This window comes from Lonchura striata, chromosome 4 (genome assembly GCF_050655825.1).
Source record: "Lonchura striata isolate lonStrDom1 chromosome 4, ASM5065582v1, whole genome shotgun sequence".
Lineage (NCBI taxonomy): Eukaryota > Metazoa > Chordata > Aves > Passeriformes > Estrildidae > Lonchura > Lonchura striata.
This window is the reverse complement of record NC_140706.1, coordinates 50,343,558-50,363,012: the sequence shown is the minus strand read 5'-3', so window position 1 is coordinate 50,363,012 and position 19,455 is coordinate 50,343,558. Positions and strand designations below refer to the sequence as shown.

Here is a 19,455-nt window from a genome sequence, read left to right as displayed (position 1 = left end):
CATGAGTCCATAACATTCCAGTAGCAATGAAGACAGTGACAGGTAAATACCTGAATATTTGGAACAAACTGTAGTCCATTCCTTTCTCCACAATGAAATAGAACATTTACTTTTTAAATTGATCATTCAAGAAACAAAATAACAGAGATGGAGAAAGAAACCTCATAACATGGAGAAAAGCTCCTCACAGGGGAGTTGCAGGTTGAAATTCTGGTTGAAAGAGCATAGTTTCCCATTTGTAATGTATTTCTCCTCACACTTCTGATCACAGATTCCTTAATTCCAGGACTTTCAATTAGCAGAACTGTGTTGGATATCCAAAGACAGTCCAAGTTTGATATGTATTTTATAATCAAAATAACATCAGAATGGAGCAAGATGCCATTTTCACCAAAAACTTTAGAATGCTTGTCCCCACTCCCAGTAGGCAGAAAGGTAAGATTAATGAAGTTGGCAGTGTATAAGACTTTTTGGAGTTTAGCTTTCTTAGTGCTTCAGATCGTGGCAGAAGAAATATATGTGTACAATTTCAGGTTGAAAAACTTCTCGGGATAGGTACAAGCCATGATTAAAACTTATTTATTTAAAGAAAGAGTTAGTCCTCTGGAAATATCAATGCACTCAAAAGTACAAACTATTGATAAGTCTTGGTTTTTTTCAAATGATGGTATTCTACAAATCAAAGCCTTTTGGATTACTTGGTGTAAAATATTTGATGAAGATTTTCACAACTGAATATAAGCACCATCCAGATCAAGTCAAAAATTGATTATAACAGCATCTGCATTTAATAGTAATCTGTTTTCGATTATCACTATTTTAGAAGGAGATTATCAGCCAGAAAGTAATAAAATCTTTAGGGCCTTTTTTTGAAGATTCTGGATTTATTTATAAGGTATATCCTATACTTTAATCCAACCTCCAATTGAATTTACTTCCACTACTTCTATGCCTAATATTTAAATAATAAGTACTAAAAACAAGGTCATATTTACTCATGTAAATAAGAGAGTTTGCTATTTTGCCTATGAAGGTCACATAGCTGTGTCAGAGAACAAGTCTGGCAGATGCAAAATAATTTTACTAATGTACAGCAAACTTACTGATGCTTCCTTGCAACCAGACTCTTCTGTCTCAGTCTAGGGCTTTGCTCTTCCTTCCAAAATCTTTTCTCTTCTAGATTTATAGCTGCCAGATCAGATAAACAGATTATTAGGATTTTGACCTCTCTCTTTGGGGTAGTTCTGGAAAATTTATTCTCTGCATAATTTCCCATGCTTTATGTGTGTAAGTCAGTGACATGGATATAGCCCTTCTGAGCTGTCCTGTGATACACATCTCCATATATTTGCATTTGCCCAAGAATAAGGGCAACTGAAATAATGCACTGAAAATTAGATGGGTCAGATAGGAGAGGTTTTTTAAACAGCTTGCTGGTAATTTAGGAACCAGTATATCAACTCTGTTTCAAGGGAACTGGACACTTCCATACCTAAGTTTTGCCAAGTCTCTTTGGACAATGGGCTTTAGTTATCAGTGTTGTCTGATGATTTGCAGAACAGACTTCCAGCTTGAGATAACTTATGAGAACAGCAATACATTCAAAAGACTTCAGAGATGGAGGTAAATTGCATATAGTAGATTGATTCAACAAATAGATACAGAATCAGCTTTCTAAACTCTTTCTTATTGCTCTCATCCATCCACTTAACATCTTAATATGGATTTGGCTGATTGATTTTTAATTATAGTGTGTATTATCATATATACAATACCTAGTTATGAGAGACACACTGTACCGTTGTGTCTGTGTATAAATTATTACACAATGAGAAATCAAATTGTTTATATAAAAGTACATGTTAATTGTAATGCAGAAATCATTTGAATAATATTTTGCAAACAGTTCTTCTGCTCTCTTTTAGTATATTTCCATGTGTATGATTAAATTAATGAAGTATATATTTTAGTTCAGTAACTCATCATATTAATGTGAGAGAAACAAGCCATACATTTAATAGTTTATTTTAAGAGAATTTTATAGGACTGTGATTTTGTTGGGAGTTCAAGGTAGTATTGTTAATCACAGAAGTTAAAGTTTTATTCACTGCTTTAAGACTTGGAGATAAAAATATTATTTTATCTTATATAAAATTTAGTACATGACTAATATGCTAATGCAACCCACTCCTATCTACTGCCAGCCAAAATCAGTAGTTAAACCCAATGATACTACAACAAACTGAGATTTTCAATAAAGGACATCTTCAGTTTTGCATAGTGCATGTACACATGAATGTTTTAGTGACCATTATAAGACTATCCATTGGTGTCTGCATGCAGCATAAGTTTGTGGCTGCTGCAGAATATTAAATTCCCTAGTCTCTAAGAGTACAGTGAAAATTATGGTTCTGTTTATTTTGCATACAATATTTATGTTTTCATTATGCTAAAACATTACTTCGTTCACATATTTTCTACTGTATAGGAAGAGAAAACAAAGTTATTATGAATATTGTAAGTTTTCATTTCTTTCTATGTAATCTGCTGTGTATTCTTTTGTTTTTCATTCTCCTTTTCAAAACTGATCTGTTGATAATCCTAGACAGGTGTAATGCCCTGGAACATGATACCTCCTGCCTGACTTTAGAGTTATTCTGCCATTTGTCACAGCAGTCAAATTAAGGTGCATGCAGACACACATATGCTGTACTACAGAAGAGTGAGTCAAATACTCAGCTGAATTTGATAACTGCTGGTAAATATTTGGAAAGCCAAATTCAAATTGCTTTAACTACAGTTTAGTTAGGAGAAACTTGAATGATTCTTCACATCTGGGACCTGAGTCTGAAAATCCTGCACAGATGGTTTCCTTAGGAGACATTGTTTTGAAGTATATATATATGTATGTATATATATATATATATAAAATATATATGTGTATATATATATATATATATATATACGTATATATATATATATATACATATATTATTCAGATATTTTAGTTCTTGTCTGTCACCAGCACTTCTGCCTGAGGCCAGTCATACATGGTCTGACTTGTGGCACTAGAGAAAAATGAGGGTTTTTTTTTCTGAAGATGAAAGTGGCAGCAATGACAGAAGAATGAGACATGAATAGGCATTAGAATAATGACATACCTCATTTTGTGTGGAGTTCCTTCAGCATTCCCAGTGAAGTTTACTAGCTTTTCTGGGGACTTGGCAGCCATAAAGTTGTGGTTACAAAAGTCAAGATTCACAGGTAACATAAGAGCTCCTTTCACCTCTGTGGATCTACCTCATTTGCATAAACTGAGATTCTGTCCATCTTGCTTCTGAAAGAAAACCACAAGTACTTGATCTCTGTCCACCTGCAAGCACTCACCGTCTGCTGAACTTCCTGTAATTCAGATTTTTAAGGAGAGGCTGAGGTATATGATCCATAAGCATTGTTAGCAGCAAAAAACCAAAGCCAGCCATGCACTAAATGAACTACTGACTTATATTAAACCAAGAGGTGAAAGTCATGTGTGTTTTCTTTTAGCAACTATACATTAAAACAAGTTACTCCATTGTCTGCTCCATATAATCTGGATTAGTTCTATACAGACATAGATTGATGTGTTATTGTCTAGAAAGAATTTTGCTGATCTGGAAGCAGACTATTTAGAGTGACATGGAGTGTAGAATGATCATATCAATCAGGAAAGGCACAGACCTCCTCAAAAGTATGAGTAAGATATGAGCTGAAGAAAATTAGTTTGAAAGATCATGTGCTTAAATTTCTGGAATGAAGTAAGTGAACAATAATTGCTTTATTCTGTATCTCGCACCCAACGAAAATATGGGTATGTACTACTATTGGCTATTGGGAATAAATTGTTAATTATCTTGTATAAGGAATTACAAGAGAAAACAATACTGGCCATTATATTCAGTCAGCATATAAAAATTTATACTTGTTAAGAGCCATTTCATAAATACTATGCCTATCAAAAAAGTACATTTATTCTAAGATCTCTAAATAAATGTCCACAAGAAAGGACTGCCTGAGAGAAAGGAAGCAAAAAGGAAATTGAGGTTTTCTTTTAAACAGCAGGCTCTCTGGGTCATAATTATTGCAGTAACAACAAAAAAAAGTTAGTGCTAGTCCAGACATGCTGTGTTTCAGATACAAGAAGTTACAGCAGACATAACCCAGTTTGGATAAATGAGAAATCTGAAAAATCTGCTGAGAATGTTATTTTTGGCTCTGCTGTACTCAGCATAAGAGGCTGAAAATGCCCACTAATCCCAGCTTTCAGCACCTGGCTCTGAAAATGTCTGACATACAGCTGAAGTGGAAAGGCTGGCACATGCATTTGAAATATTTTTTTACATACACTTTTTAGAAGATTGAGAATATGAGTTTACATGTCTGTGTGAAAAAATGGTTAAGCAAAATCACAGCAATAAAGATAACCTTACATGAGAGGTCAAGGCCCCAGTTTTGAAAAGGATTTAGAAACGTTGGAAATATTTTAAATAATGCCCTTTACCTTAAAGATGTGGCTAAGATGCCTTATTTTCTACTTGTTGAGCTTTGCTGATACCTAGTAAGTCAAGGAACCATCACATGACACATGAAAATTTTTAATTCCTTCTTGAAATTGGAAATCTCAGCATTATTCAAAGCCTACTTTAGAGTGCCATTTTTCTTCCCGTAATGGACATAGTTTCATAATAGTATTTTTCTTTGCCCCAGAATGTATATGCTGGAGCCATGCTTTGTTTAGAATATTCTGGCTGTGTTGTATCAGGGAAAATAACATTGTTACAAATTACCTGGACAATTTCTAGTAAGCTTTTGTTATCACTTCCTGCTGTTCCAGCATGTAGGGACCATGGGCTTATCCCTCCTACCTAAAGCTTCTTGTTCAGGTTTTCTCTTGGGAGACATCAGTGGTTTTTCTGAAATGGGTTTGTTCCTATTTGATGGCATCCCAGAGGAGGATGTGTTAGGAGTGCTTAAGAAAATCTGGGATATCTGGAGACACAGCAGATTTCTCACATTCCTTTGTCAGTTGTGAAATTTCTCATTGAATTTCTCATTGAATGCCCTAAAACTCGTAGGCACCTGCTTTAACAGGCATCTAGTTTTCTCTCTTTAATTGTTTTGATGGATTTCCAGTTCTCACAACCATATGTTTACACAGAAGTTATATTTCAGTTGGAAGTTCATTTTATTCTGTTCTTCAGAGTTGTGGCTTCCATATGTTGCTGAATTTAGTTAGTACTTGTGCTTCCTATACTGGATGTTAGTTTTTCTGATCTTCCTTGGCCATAGAAAATGGAACAATTCCTCTACTGGAGCAGAAAAAAATAATGAAGAATTGCGAATTTTATAATTCTGTGGTTCAGGGCTCAACTAATAAAAACCATGAAATTTTAAAATTTATTATTCTTGCTATTAATACCTCTGATTAATAAAAGAAAAAAGCAAGATATACCTATTTTTTCTATTAACTTTTTTTTTTTTTTTACATTCTTGATAGTTTCATGTACACACTCTTATTTATTCTTTGCAGAGTCAGGCAGGCAGCTGTCTGGTTAACTTTTAACACTGTCATCTGATTTCAGTGAAGCCTTGTACCTCTTTAGTCCACAGAGGATTAAGAAACAGTCATTTCATCTATTGTTTCCACAGCCCTCTCACATTAGCATGAAAATATCTATCCTCCTGCCCCAAACATAGAAGAAATTAAGTTGTAGAGCCTTTTGTCACAGCAGAGTTATTCTAAGGCACAAACAACTAAAAATCACTTTCATTTTTTCGTATTAGCTAAACATTTTAAGCTTTCACTGTTCCCTTTTGTGGAATGGAGCAGGGAGAAAAAGCTCCACATTTCAGAGCATGCTCAAGCAAACATATTCTTAAGTATCAGCAAACTAATCTTTGTTTTGAAGAAATTTTATGAATAGAATAAGAGTAAAATGATGCAATTGTTCTTTCATGCAGGTTGTGGTCAATGAACTTTCCTGATTGTGAATGCTTGCACAGTATTAAAGCTTAAAACAATAACTGTCTACAGGTCCTATTCTGACCACAGTTGTTTTGCATAAATAAAGAAAGAGCTTTCAGCATCCCTGCAGATTTAGCACACTTTACATGTAAGCTGTGACAAGGCAGTGCATAAGCACATCAAGAGAGCTTAGCACAACCAAGGGGGTAGGCAGTGGTACTAATTGGATTAGTGGCCTTAAAACAACTGATAACTAGTAGAATTAAGTTCACTGACAAATAGCATTTCCCTGCTTTTTTATTCCTCTTTGATCTTTAGCATCTCCCTTTCTTCTTAGTAGCAGCCTCCCTTCCAGGAGGATTTCTGATCCTCTTTGGGTGTGCCCTCCAATGATCCCTGGTATATGTCTCCCAGCTGTGATCTTGAAAGGAGTAGGAGGCCACCTGGTGCCTTAAGTTTTAGCTTCCATATTTTTCAGATTCTGTTCTGCCTTGGTGTACTTCATGTTAAGTGTTGGTAAATTGTCTTCACAGGGTAGGTAGACAAAAGAATCATTTTCCAGCGTGAAAATCAAGGACAACCATTGAAGCCTCAAGCCCAAAAAGCATAAACAACAATGAATTGAAGAGAGCGAGCAGGGAGGATGGGACTTCATGACCCAAAGCTGTAATTGGACAATTAACCCCAATATGGAAATGGACCAAAACTTGTAGAAGTGTGGGACCTCGTGATCGGTCATCCATTTTGTGGCCATCTTGGGTGTAGCCTGGCCAGGTTCTTGTACTGCCCAAGGTGTATCCTTTAAGGCCTTGTAATAAACACCTACTTTATTCTTGAACTCTGTCCAGCCTCTATTCTAGGTCAGCCTCTCTAGGCATCCCACCCATGGATGTAAACTCGAACTCAGCTGGCATGGACCTGCATGTTCGTCCTGACGTGTAAATGTCTCAGCTTGAACATTCAAACAAACAACAGACATTTATGGTGTTATCCATGAGGAGGAAATACACAGATGAAAGCTAGAACATCCTCTTTGAAAAAGATAAAAACTAAACAGTATCATTGCTAACTGTCTCCTGAAATTTATAGTTAATCTGCTGAGATTAAAGTATTCTTTATGTAGATGGTGTCCTTAGCCTATGACAAAGATTATAGGACTTTATTATTAATCTTGGTTTGTCTTGGAAACTACAAAAATATTAAGAGTAGCACTAAGGCATCATAGTAAGTCATAGGACTTACTTTCTTTATGTATTGAAGACAGGAACTAATGTCTGTTTAGCTACTTCTAAGCCTTGATTCGGCATCTTTGGAATTCAGTGGAGTGGGCATAATGCATTTAACATCTATTCAAACCAGGGCAGGGAGAAGGAGTAGAAATGAAAAAGGAAGAAGTGAAACTAAATGGATGAGTTACAAGAGATACAGTGGAACATAACATTTTTATGAGAAATGGCAGAAGGGAGAAACAGATATAAAGATAAGATTTTGTAAAAAAAAACAAAAAACAAAACAAACAAAAAACAAAACAAAACAAAACAAAACAAAAAACCACCAAAAAAACAACAAGCTAAATGCACGTACCTGAGTGGTTGGTAGGAAGCAGTCAAACCAAAACCCTGCATCTCAGACCAGGAAGAATTTCTAATAATCTCTTCTAACAGAGGCAGGGGTTCGGGCCAGCTCAGCCAATCAAGCCATTAATCTTACCTGCAAAGATTTCTAGTCAAATGTCCTGCTAAAATTTGGGGAGCCTGATGAATAATTTTTAAGAGGGAGTTTTGGCTCAAATACTGTGTTATAAAGCATTCCTTCTTTTTGCTGAAAAAGGATGTTCGTTCCATTGTAGCTCATGGGCTGTTGCCTTGTCATGATATTGTACACACATAATCCAGAAATGTTTCCTCATTAAGAGCTGTGTACAATATATTTTTACAATATAACTATACTAAATCAAGGTGACTGCTTTTTATTGGACTGTCTCCCAGTAAACTGGCTTACCCTAATGATACTGAATGATAATCACTGCTGCTTGGTGGGATTATATTTTACATAAATTCCCCTTAATAGTGATGTATTTAGTTACTGCCAGATAGTTAAATGATTATCCAAGTGTTAAATTCCAAGTGCTTTTCTTTGAATACACAATGTGCCAAATAAAGATTAACTATTATACTTTTTTTCTTTGCAGAAGGCATCAGTGAATAGCAGTTCCAGATAATAGAATTGACACATTTTTTTTTAGATTGCCTCTGTATTGCATTTTCAAAAGGCAGGCCTTTTCTTTTGCTTCTGTATTGCATTTCAAAAATGCAAAGGAAAACGCCTACCTTTTACAAAAAAATTATATTTAGCGATCATGTAATTCACAATTTCAGGTCTGCAGTTTCATTCTTAGCTTTGTCCCAGTACCTTGTAACTTAAAAATGTGATCTTTTTAAGATTAGGTTTACTTTAAGCTACTCTGATAGCAGAGCTCACTAAAAATACCAGCAGATTAAAAAATTCCTTTACGTGTAGACGTACTCTTTCAATAAGCAAAGGGTGAAATTCACAGCAGGCATTTCAGCTCACTTAAGAGCACTCTTAATGGATTGCTTAAAAGGAACATGAAACATTTCCTGCATATAAAATGATCAACTTTCAAATTTGATTTGATGTTAATAAGCTAAATCAAATTTGGAGGGGGGATTTTACTCCACAGAACCAGCATTTGTTATACATTTGAAGACCTAATGCATGAGAATACCCTTTACCCTGCAAGCTGTACTAAGTTCAGTCAGTACAAGTACGAGAGGAGTCAGGGGAAAATGTCCACAAAGGCCGAATAGGAAATGCAAAGATGTGAGTGTATGACATTTGTACTGAGATGCCAGACAGCAAACTTGGCAGCTGAGCCACTGACATGAAACTCTTTCAGCAACCTTGCTACTGAAGTGGTTACATCCTGGAGAGGGTGAGTCAGAAAGGGGGGACAGCTCGGATAAATCCACCAGCTACCTGCCAGGGCTCAATACTGGATGCAGTTCAGGAACTCAGGGGTGCCAAGCTGCCTAACTTTAATATTCTGCCTTGTGCTGTGACCTATTCATGGAAGTATATGTGCATGTCTCTTCATTGAAGGCAAAGATGTAACATATTTTTTTACTTCATTGGTATCTGAAATAGTCTATTCAGTGGGGAGAATCTCATCCTGAAATTCACTTTTATAGTTTGAATGTAGCTTTTGGAGAATTTAATCATCGGGACTCATGCAGCTAGTTGATTGATAAATCTGTCTCTCCATCTGTCCTTCCTTCCTTGTTAGAGCTGAGATTTTAATTACAATCATCTGTGTACTGTCTCTTTCTTCATTAAAAATAGGAAGTGAAGTTGCCCTGTAGCTGCTGACAGAGACAAAACAGAGCAAACACCATGATGGAAACATTGTACAGCTAAGGGAGAATCCTCCCTCCTTGCCTAATAGGTGTCTAATTTCAAGTATAACTGAACAGGCAGATTTTGGGGATTCCCCAAAATGTGAGGAGGAGCATGCCAAAAAGAAATCAAATGTCTACAGTTATTTTTTTATACATAAATTATTATTATTATTAAAAGATTTCTTTTTCCCTGTTTAAATAACTCTTGGTAATTGGAACAGCCTCTTTAGTTAAGGTTTGTTAAGCAAAACCTCCTTATCAGTGGTATATCATGAGAGCATATAATTTGTTTTTCTGAGCTTCTTAACAACTCACTTTTCTGTGCTTTTGTAGCCAGACTAAAATCTTCATTTAGTGGTTTGAAAAATACAGTGGGAGGCTGTGGAGAGACGGACTATGTTTCTTGAGAGAGGCTGTATATGGAGAGAGCATCAGTGCTTAACACTTTGTCACATGAACCTTCTTACTGTGGAGGTTAGGAGCATGTGTCAGTTCAAAAGATATCCCTTGTTCCCTTCATTCTCTTCCCTTCTGCCTTCTGAAAGAGCAGATGGAAGATTCTGTTCATGATATATGTGGTTCATTATTATTTATTCATGTGTTCATTTTTCTCTTTCTGATGAGAGTACATGTAGGAGGAACATTATCAAGCCAAGGTAAATTTCTGCAGTAGTTCCAGTAGGTTTATAAAACATCTTTGCAGCTAGAAAGACATGCATTTTGCAAGAGTACATGGCAAACATGGTTTGCTTAATAAAGAGGACCCTCACAAAGCTGTTTATTCAAAATTCTGTGGTGTGAAGCTCCACAACATGGAAATTATTGCAGTGCTAGCCACCACAACTATAGGGTTACTAAAAATAGTGTAACTTAGACTCATTGTTCAAAGGGGATAAGGAATGGTGGTGAGTCTACAGCTTTTTTCTTTCTTGCCTTTCTCAGCAAGGCACTGCTGAGAGATATGCCTTGCACTCCCCCTTTCTGCCTTTTATTTCACTTGAAGGTGTACAAAATTATACAGAGAGAAGAGTGAATAGAGAGAAGTGAAATTTCAGAGCTAAGAGAGGGAAGAGAGTGTAGAGTTTTAATTTGAAACACATTAGATTTTTTTCCCTATGATTTCTGCTACTTAATTAGCCAGTCTGATAGCCATGGTGCTCAGCTCTCCAGCTCTGAGCTGTGGCATTAAAGATTTTCCTGCCCACACCCTTAACTATTCTGACTTCAGGCACTGCAAAAACCACAAAAAAGCAAGCATATTGACATTTTAATCACTCAGCTATGACATTAATAAGATTTTGACACTACATGATCTAACATACCCTTTGTCTTGGTATCGAGTGATACGAGGAAGCATCTAAAGCAGCAGACTTAACCTTAGAGGGTTTTCACCTACAATTATGCTGTGACAGACTATGCGGAAAAGGGCTGCTTTTAATGCAGCATTATTACAGTCCTACAGTGTCTTTCTTTAAGACAGGACAGCTCTAGGTGTGGGCTGGTGTAAGCAGACTGAAAATCAGCCTTTAAAAGAAAGCATCTGAAACCACAGACACATCACAGATAGCAAAAGAATTATGAGGTATGGCACCCTAATGTCAGGCTGTATACACTGCTAGTTTTTTTTCAGACACAAATTTATTGGATTTTAAGGGGATGCAGTTCTGCTGAAGGAGTGGTGGCTGTGATTGACTTTTTGGCCAGTATAGAAACACAGGAGGAGACTATGTGGTGGAGATTTGCCTAGGTCTTTCTTGCTCCTGGAGAATTTTTTTTGGTTTACATGTTCCAAGTACTATTGAAATAGCAATTTAAAAGATGACAGTTGAAATAAGTTTTCAAAATAGTTTACCCTCTAATAATTTACTAGGAAGCCCAGAATGAAACTAGCATGCAGAAGATTGATGTCCTTAATAAATAATACCTCTGCAGTTCATACACACAGAGAGTCAGGAAGCCAGGCGGGCTTTCTCCATCCTCTGAAGAGAGCAAATAAAGGCAGGAGTTGAGAGTTGCCTATGCTAAAGCCACTAGCAGTTTCTAATTCTCAGCAAAGCCTACCTTATTTCTCCTAGAGCCAGGCAGTAGTAGGGGTACCAGCCCTGTGCTAGCATTGATGTAGGGTTTCCCAGTCTCAGGTTCTGCAGAATCAAAAACAACTGATGGTTTTTACAAATAATGAAAATACTGCTACATAAACATGACAATCTGTTGTCCACTCCAAAGAATAACACCACACACACTTCCCTTCATTTCTGTTCCAGTGTCCCTGTATGTTTTATATATTTATACAGGACACATGTTATGTGAAGCTGAGCACAAAGCAGAGTCACACACAGGACTCGCTCATGTTTTGTAAGTGAAGCAGTTGTCCCATTGGGCACTATAAGAAATACTTATATACCTACAGCTGTACTGAAATCATCTTCAAGACTTCCAGCTTGAGATTCTCTTCTACAGACATGCATTTTAACACTTAGTACCTGAACTGAGTGTACAGTTGACTCTGCAGACAAGTGAAGGGTGGTTGAAGATCTTCGTTTGGACTTTGCAGGACAGCCCTGTGCATCATTTGCCTGTTAAGTCTTCCTTCTTTAAAAGAATATAAAAAATGCTATATTTAAAAAGACAATTTTAGGTTTATAAATAAGACATCTTGTTCCAATTTAAATACCCTTCCTTGTTTAAGCATTTCAAAACTCCAGAAAGACTGATTTTCTGTAACAAAAATATCTGCTAATAACATGTGACTTAAGAAATTAATTTCTATATTACAGCACATTCTATTTTTTTCTCACCTTCTTTATTAGAACTTTCATATGATGAACACAGAATCCCTGGAAAAAATTGATTTTTTTTTCAGATACTAAACAGAGTAATGTACATGAGGATGGAAGAGTAATTTTCCTGGCACATTCTCTTAGGATGCCTAGTAGGAGGACCTACTATAAACTACTTGCAAAGATTTAGTGTCATACTGTCATCTTTCTATTTTGAAACTGAATTAATTTGTATATTACACCAAGTGTAAACTGTACGTGTTCTGCAGAGGAAAAGCAGTGCTTACTTACACTTGGAGTAGATAAGCTGAAGCACCCTGTGGCATTTTTTACACCTAAGGCAATTCCTGGCAAAAATGCCTCAGAGAGCACTGTGGGCTGATAGTAGTAATTCTTCTGCCTGATGCCAGAGTAATGTGCTTTTCCGCAAAATAATGATGCTTGAGCACTCACCCAGGGTAGAGTAGATTTAGGGGTCTTCTGCACTCACTGCTGGTCAAATTAATCCGTCTTCCCTCTTTTTTGACTAGCAAAAGTTTGACATTGGTACCCAACTGGCTAACAAGAAACATTAGGATTTTGGTTTGAAGGGATGAGTGAATATCTGTAGGTGTGTCTGCTCTACTGCTTAAGAGTAGGAACAAGTCACTGGTCAGTTTTCATCTGTGTGATCCCAGGTAACTGATTTCCCAGTTTCTGAGAGGTCGGTTAGGGCTGTGCTTTTATGGTGCTCACTTGCTTTTCTTAATAAAATAAATCAGGGTATATCTGCTGCATACAACTTGCCTGGAGAAGCATTTGATTTTATTTTCCCACTTCTTGCAGGATATATTTGGTTCTACTTATGTAATTTATGCTTTGCACAGTAATGAGTCCATCAAACTACAGACCAAAAAAATAGGACTGGATATTGTATATCTCAGCAGCGTTACAGGACAAAATGCATTAATGTCTTCTGCCTACTAATACACATTCACACATATCCATATTTTGCATTTTAAATTCAGTACTTTGAGTTTTGGACTTAAGGGAGAGGGAAGCTCTTCCTTAACAGACTTCTAAGATGTCTGGACTCATCTTTAGTCCTGATATGATTTTCTCTAAATTCAGACTTTCATTTTGCATGCCTATATCCATTGGAAAATATTGCTACTAAGTATATGCTATATTTCAGAGTTTATAAAAGCTTTCAAATAAGCCATAAGCTCTTTTACGCTATATCTTCTGAGCGGTTTTTTATAGTGTATTTCAAAAATGGCAGTTAACTAGATTGCAAACAGGTTAATAATGATTAGCACTTACATTATGCATGAGATGCTGAGATTACTCTTTACTGATGCCTAATGTGTTTGTAATCAGATGTCATCACTGACATACTGTAGCTGAGTGGTCCTAGCCAAAAACCAACATCCCAAACTGGAATTATATACAGAAATGGGAAGCATAACTGCAGTCCAGACTTGAAGTTCTCTGTTTTCAGTCTGTTTTCTGTCATGTAGACATAACCAGCTCTCAGACACTGAAGCATGTACATACTCTGTGCAAGCCACAAAACCCATGGGAGTTGCTGCTGCCAGGCTTGTGCTGGCTTCTGTTCAAGGGCAGCTTGAGTGGATCTCTCAGAGGCAGCAGAGTGGTCCTGGGGCTGCCACAAATCAAATTCAATTGCAGCCCTGAGGGGCGGGGAGGGGGGGAAAGAAAGGAGGAAGAGAAGAGAAGAGAGAGGATAGAATTGTTATTATCAATTTACAGGTGAAGCACAAAGAGTGGTTGCAAACTGCATTCAGATGGATTTGTTTTGCTTTAAAAAAGTCATTGGAGCATCTCACAGTAAACTCTGAAGAATGCAAATAACTTCCCTTATAAATGGCTTAAGAAGTCATGCTGGTTTCTAAAATGATAGCTGCCATCTAGTTGTACTGTGTGTCACACTAAGATTCATCTCAAATACAACATTTTTCAAAGCGTTAGCAAAATGTGTCAAAGCATCTAGTACCTTGTATTTAACTGCAGTTGGATCAAAGTTGGTTTTCGGTTTGCTGGCCAGCAATGTTAGGTGGGGCCCTGTTAGGGAGCAGCTGCACAATTCCTCTTACTACATACAGAAAGGGGAAAGCTTTTCTCACAAATCTTTGGTATCTACTGCAGGAAATCCCTTTTCCTTCTACTGAATCTATACTGGAACTACTCAGTAACAGAGTAGCATGGAAGGTATTTAAGTGAGTTTAAGTGGAGTCTACTTAGGATCATCTTAGCTCTCCCTCTTCACCAGTTTCTGATTCCTACACTGCATTAAGCCGTACCCTAAACTGTAAGAACTTTCCCCATCATTCCTTGAACATTTCCAATAATTCATCTCTTGAATGAGTGATTCCTTGACTTTTACATACCTTTACCATCTGCATATCGCTTTATGACCTTTACTCTTACAGTCTCTCCAGTATTTTCCCCATGTAAGCATGAGTATGTATCTGTATATACTTACGTAGCAGTCACCTTTTAAAGGTCAATTGATTAGAAATGGCAAAGTATTAAGTTCTATAAGTACATCAGATAAAATAAGTATGGTAACTGAACTAACAGTTGGCTTCTTATATGGGAAATAATGACTATCATAATTACTTTTGAGAAGACTTCCCTTCTGCTTTTCTTAAAGTTCTTCCCCAAAGCAATTTGATGCACAAGTCATTTTTGTATGATGTGTTTTTCAGATATGGAGACAAGTGAAAAAATCCAGAAAAGTGGAGTTCTTCAGATGTTCGCGAGTATGTTGATGCCACAATCTTCCTGCACAGCAAAAGTAGCTAACATCATAGCAGAAGTAGCCAGAAATGGTGAGGTTTTCTACAAGAACTTTTCTGCTGGAACATCTTCAGTTTTTCACCTCACTTGTCAGTATGTTTTACTTCATTTATGTTTTCATTTTATAGATTAGACACCTTTCATGTCCCTCCCTTTCACTCTTTTTGTTTTGTCTAATTTTTTTCTGTACTTTTTAATACAATAAAAAAAAACAGTTGGCTGCTGGAATTTCTCTTACTTTCATTCTGTTTAGTTTTTAAGACATTAATGTAATTTATTGGGCACTGATGAAATGCATTTCTATATAAAAAGCATGTAGAAAAAGAGATATGCCCAATGTGTGCACCCAATTATGCATACAGCCCAAAGTTATAGCAGTAGCATCTATACAGGTGGTTATGGGATAGTAGATCTTTTCTTTGGTCTGAGATTTGTCCTGAGATTATAACTGTTATGAGTTCTTTGATGCCACACTGAAACAAATTACCTGAAGAGCATTATATGTGTTAGAGTAAGAACCCAAAGTCCAAAATAAGAATCAGCTCCATTTTGGTATGCATTATATGTATACAATATGTAATATAACATCGGAAGTAATAAAAAAAATTACAATACCTGCATATCTTGAGCCCAGTGGAATGGCCTCATACCTGCAAGCAGACCTATGGGCAGAACCTGTGATGTGGGTAGAGGACATTTATGGCTGACTTTTCTCACTCCTGGACTTGCTGCTGTCACAGCTGAAGAGGCACATGTTCCATTTTGGACTTTCCTTCCCCACAGGCCAGACAGAAAAGTAGAATGTTACTTATGTGCTTTCCTGGCAGCCTCATCCCTCTCCCTTTGTAAATTCTCATGCTGATGCCTCTTCAGGGAAAGGGCTACATTTTTGCTGACTTTTTACATTCCATTTCCACCTTTTCTGAGGAATCACAAACTACATCTTCTTACTGGTACCCCATGGTGACCTCCACCCAATTTACTGGCTTTAAGACAGAGCTATATATGGATATTCAGAAATACTAATGAGAAAAGATATATGTTTAGTTTTTAAGTGTTAAAATTACTTAGATAAAGAGCCAATAATAGATGTATACATCTAAATTTAAATTTAGAAGTGTTTCAGAATGATAGAGATTTAGGTAAATATATCATGGGTTTTCTCCTGTACTTAGTGAATTCATAATAAGTATTTTTAGAACAGCACTGTCAACCCTGTGTCCTCACAGTTGGTCCTTTTAGCTCTTACCCAAGAAGGGAAAAGTTAAGAATAAAATTAATGTTCACAGTAGCTAAAATGATTACTATGTATTGTTTTCTCAAAGATTCCCTTACAGGGCATTTTAGCCAGTATCTGAAATCACACATGAAATGTTAGAATAATTTCTAATGTGTCCTTTTTCCTGACAGCTTTTAAACTGATGCATTATGTATGCTCTCAGAAAAGCTGGCATTTTACCTGCTTCATCATACAAAATAGCTTTTGTCTTTTCCTTCGAGTCATTAGCAGATGTAACTGGGACCTCTGTCAGCCAAGGTTAAAGTGAAGATATCCAGAAATTATTTAAGGTCCCGGTGCTTTCAAGACTGAGATCATCTGGGTATTTCTCACTGGATTCTAACTCCATTGATATAGTTGCTTAAGCAGGATAGGAGAGAATACGTCATTTCAGTTTTGTTGTTTTCTTTGTTTTATTGCATAAAAATACAGGAATTTAATGCTTATATTGTACCTGTTTTCAACAAACTTCAGGACACTTTGAGAAATTTGTGTTATCAACATCAAGTGGCTAGTAGGCATTAATCCCATTCCCTGAGTGGTCATGCCATGCAGTACTGGCAGAAATTGGAGCAGAGAATGTGATTTTGTGTGTTACTGATACAAGAGCATCTTTTCCTTCCACGCTTCCTGTTTTCCTCTTACATTCCCCTCATCTGATCATACGCACACACATCACATCACATCACATCAAATCTCTCTACTCGCCGTGGCTGTTTTGTCATGTTTCGTCTTTTCACCTCTTCATGCTCTTGCTGTTTTACCTCTTCTGCTCACATGACTCTTCCTCCTCCCAGTTTGAGCTCATATTTGTTTCTCCTATTTTAAAAACCCAAACATACAAAACTCCATTAGTCACTCATGTCTCTCCAACTACAGTCTTTTGCCTTTCAACTGGGAGCATCACGAAGGCTCAAATGGCCTTGTTACATGGAGTTTCTCTCTCTGCTGTGGACCTTTTAAACACTCTTCCAAGGCTTTTAGTATTGTCTTCTTTGCCAGGTGCAGGAATGAGAGAACATCATCTTCACAGTCTGTAATACTGCTGCACAATTAAATTTCACTTTCAAAATCTTGTCCTTCTTTTGATTTATCTTACTATGTCCTCAGTGGTTTTTCTCCTAACTTCTTAAGCGATTCTTTGCTGTTTTCTTCAAAGGATCTGCTTCATTTCTCTCCCAGATTAGTGAAAACCTTTTAAAGACTCTGTTCTCAATTACCTTCTCATCCTTCTATTACTTCTGTGTAGTATCAGCTGCAAAAGTAGTTACCACATCTTTGTTCTTGTTTCACAGATCTATTTTGATACATATGGCACCATTTCTTTTACTCCTTGCTCTTACATGACCTTGATAAATACAAGTTTTCTCAGAATATTGACCAATGATTCTGTTGCTGAAAAAGCTGCTGTTCATTCCAAATGGAGGGAGGGTGGGGGAAGGGTTTCTTACTCCTTTTCAACACGTGAAGAAGAACCTAAACAAACAGCAGAACAGACTGAGACCTCTCAGTCTTTGAGGAGAGAACAAGTTTCATTTCCTGATACAGACTAGGAGAAAAAAATCCACCTTTGATGATGTACAGACTATGGTACATTAATGGGTGTAAAGGAAAGTGATTCAGGGATAGCTGAGGAACAAGGAAGAGTTTTTACAATCAATTGAGAGGAAGAGGCTGAGGGGACAGAGAAGATGGGAAGAAACTAAATACATCTAATAAATAAACATTGCAATGAAGTTGAAAGTGGGTGATAAAGAAATATATTGAATGTTACAAGAACATGGCAAGACCAATTTTAAAGAGCAGATGTATCTGGTAGCTGTTATGTTCATTACAATGGATACTATCACCATCTATCATACTATAGCATCTAGCTACAGTTCTAAAATGTTACAGTAGCTTGGGAAGGTGGGTAATTGTGCTCACATCTATATTGTCTTGGACCTGTGCAAGTGTATAGATATTGCTTATTCTTCTCAATCTGTGTGTTGATGTATCAGAGTTATATAATCACATGATAATTGCTTACCTCTGACAATTCTTTAGCTAAAATAACACAGCAGGATTAAATACAAAAGAGACTAGATTTTGTAGCTACGAAAACATCAAAAAACATTGTAATAGATGCAACAAATGGAGTATTTGAGAAGATGTATTTGTACTTCAAGCGTTTTATGAAATCTTTGAGTTATTGGCATGAGGAATTCAGTTGATCCAGAATCAGGAAAATTTTCTCATCTGTTTTTAGGGGGATTGTACACCCTGGTTCATTCTGTCTTATAAATGATTAAGTAACACAAAGGTAAATTGCCTCTGAAAGATCCAATATCATCTAGGATCAGGAAGAGACATAACTTGCCTCTCTACTCAGCCCTGGTGAAGCTGCATCCTGATTAGTGTCTGGTTTTGGGCTCCTCTGTACAAGAGACACCTGGAACTCCTGGAGCAGGTCCAGCAGAGGCTACAAGGGTGAGAGGGAACTGGAGCATCTGTTACAAGGAAAGGCTAAGGGAGCTGGGCCTGTTCAGCCTTGAGAAGAGATGACAGAGAGGGGACCTTACCAATGCATGAGGAAGAACTTTTTTATTGTACGGGTGACCGAGCACTGCAACAGATTGGCCAGAGGGGTTGTGGAGTCTCTTTCACTGCAGATATCCAAGAACCATCTGGATGCAATCCTATGCCCTGTGCTAGGATGAGCCTGCTTAAGCAGAAAGGTTGGACCAGATGAGCCATTGCAGTCCCTTCCAATCTTACCCACTCTGTGATTCTGTGATAATTTGCAGTTCAGAACAAATCAAAAACATATTGACCATTTGCCTTACAATACTACATCTCTAAAGGGTCCTCTGTAGTAAACTGTGAAATAACACTGGTGTTATCAGGTGGTTCCTTCTATAATCCACCTTTTTTAAATGTGTAGCACAGTGCCTGCTTAGCTGTATCTCTGTAGAACAGCCCTTTGTGTCTCTGACACAAACAGGATAGTTCTCTATGACTTGCACAGATGTAAAATAATTCTTTGGTTCTTTGAGGTATTGCAGGAAGGAAGGGCAGAGTGCTTCCCCGTCGATGGGTCCTCTACCTTTCCTTCCATGGTGGGCATCAGTTAGGCTGTGGAAAGCTACAGGCCTTTGGGCTCACATAAACTCTTGTGTTTCTCATTCTCTT

At 37.0% G+C, this 19,455-nt stretch overlaps 1 protein-coding gene and 1 long non-coding RNA gene across 19 annotated transcripts in view; both read left to right on the top strand.

Annotated features, from left to right (window-relative positions):
* The window catches only part of RAP1GDS1 (Rap1 GTPase-GDP dissociation stimulator 1), a 90,465-nt gene that overhangs the window by 32,308 nt on the left and 38,702 nt on the right, over nt 1-19,455 (top strand). For 8 of the 18 annotated variants that reach the window (XM_085579050.1, XM_021550335.4, XM_021550337.4 and 5 more), the window contains exon 3: nt 14,915-15,037. The exons of 5 other annotated variants lie outside the window; for them this stretch is intronic. In XM_085579050.1, coding sequence (XP_085435176.1) covers nt 14,915-15,037 — 123 coding nt within the window. Of the gene's footprint in view, nt 1-14,914; nt 15,099-19,455 lie in introns of all 18 variants that reach the window. 5 more of the 18 variants (XM_085579056.1, XM_085579051.1, XM_085579057.1 and 2 more) reach the window with 2 other exon arrangements.
* On the top strand, nt 272-6,842 carry LOC146767636 (uncharacterized). The gene is made up of 2 exons (XR_014955181.1): nt 272-435; nt 6,538-6,842. It is a non-coding gene; the product is annotated as an uncharacterized LOC146767636 (long non-coding RNA).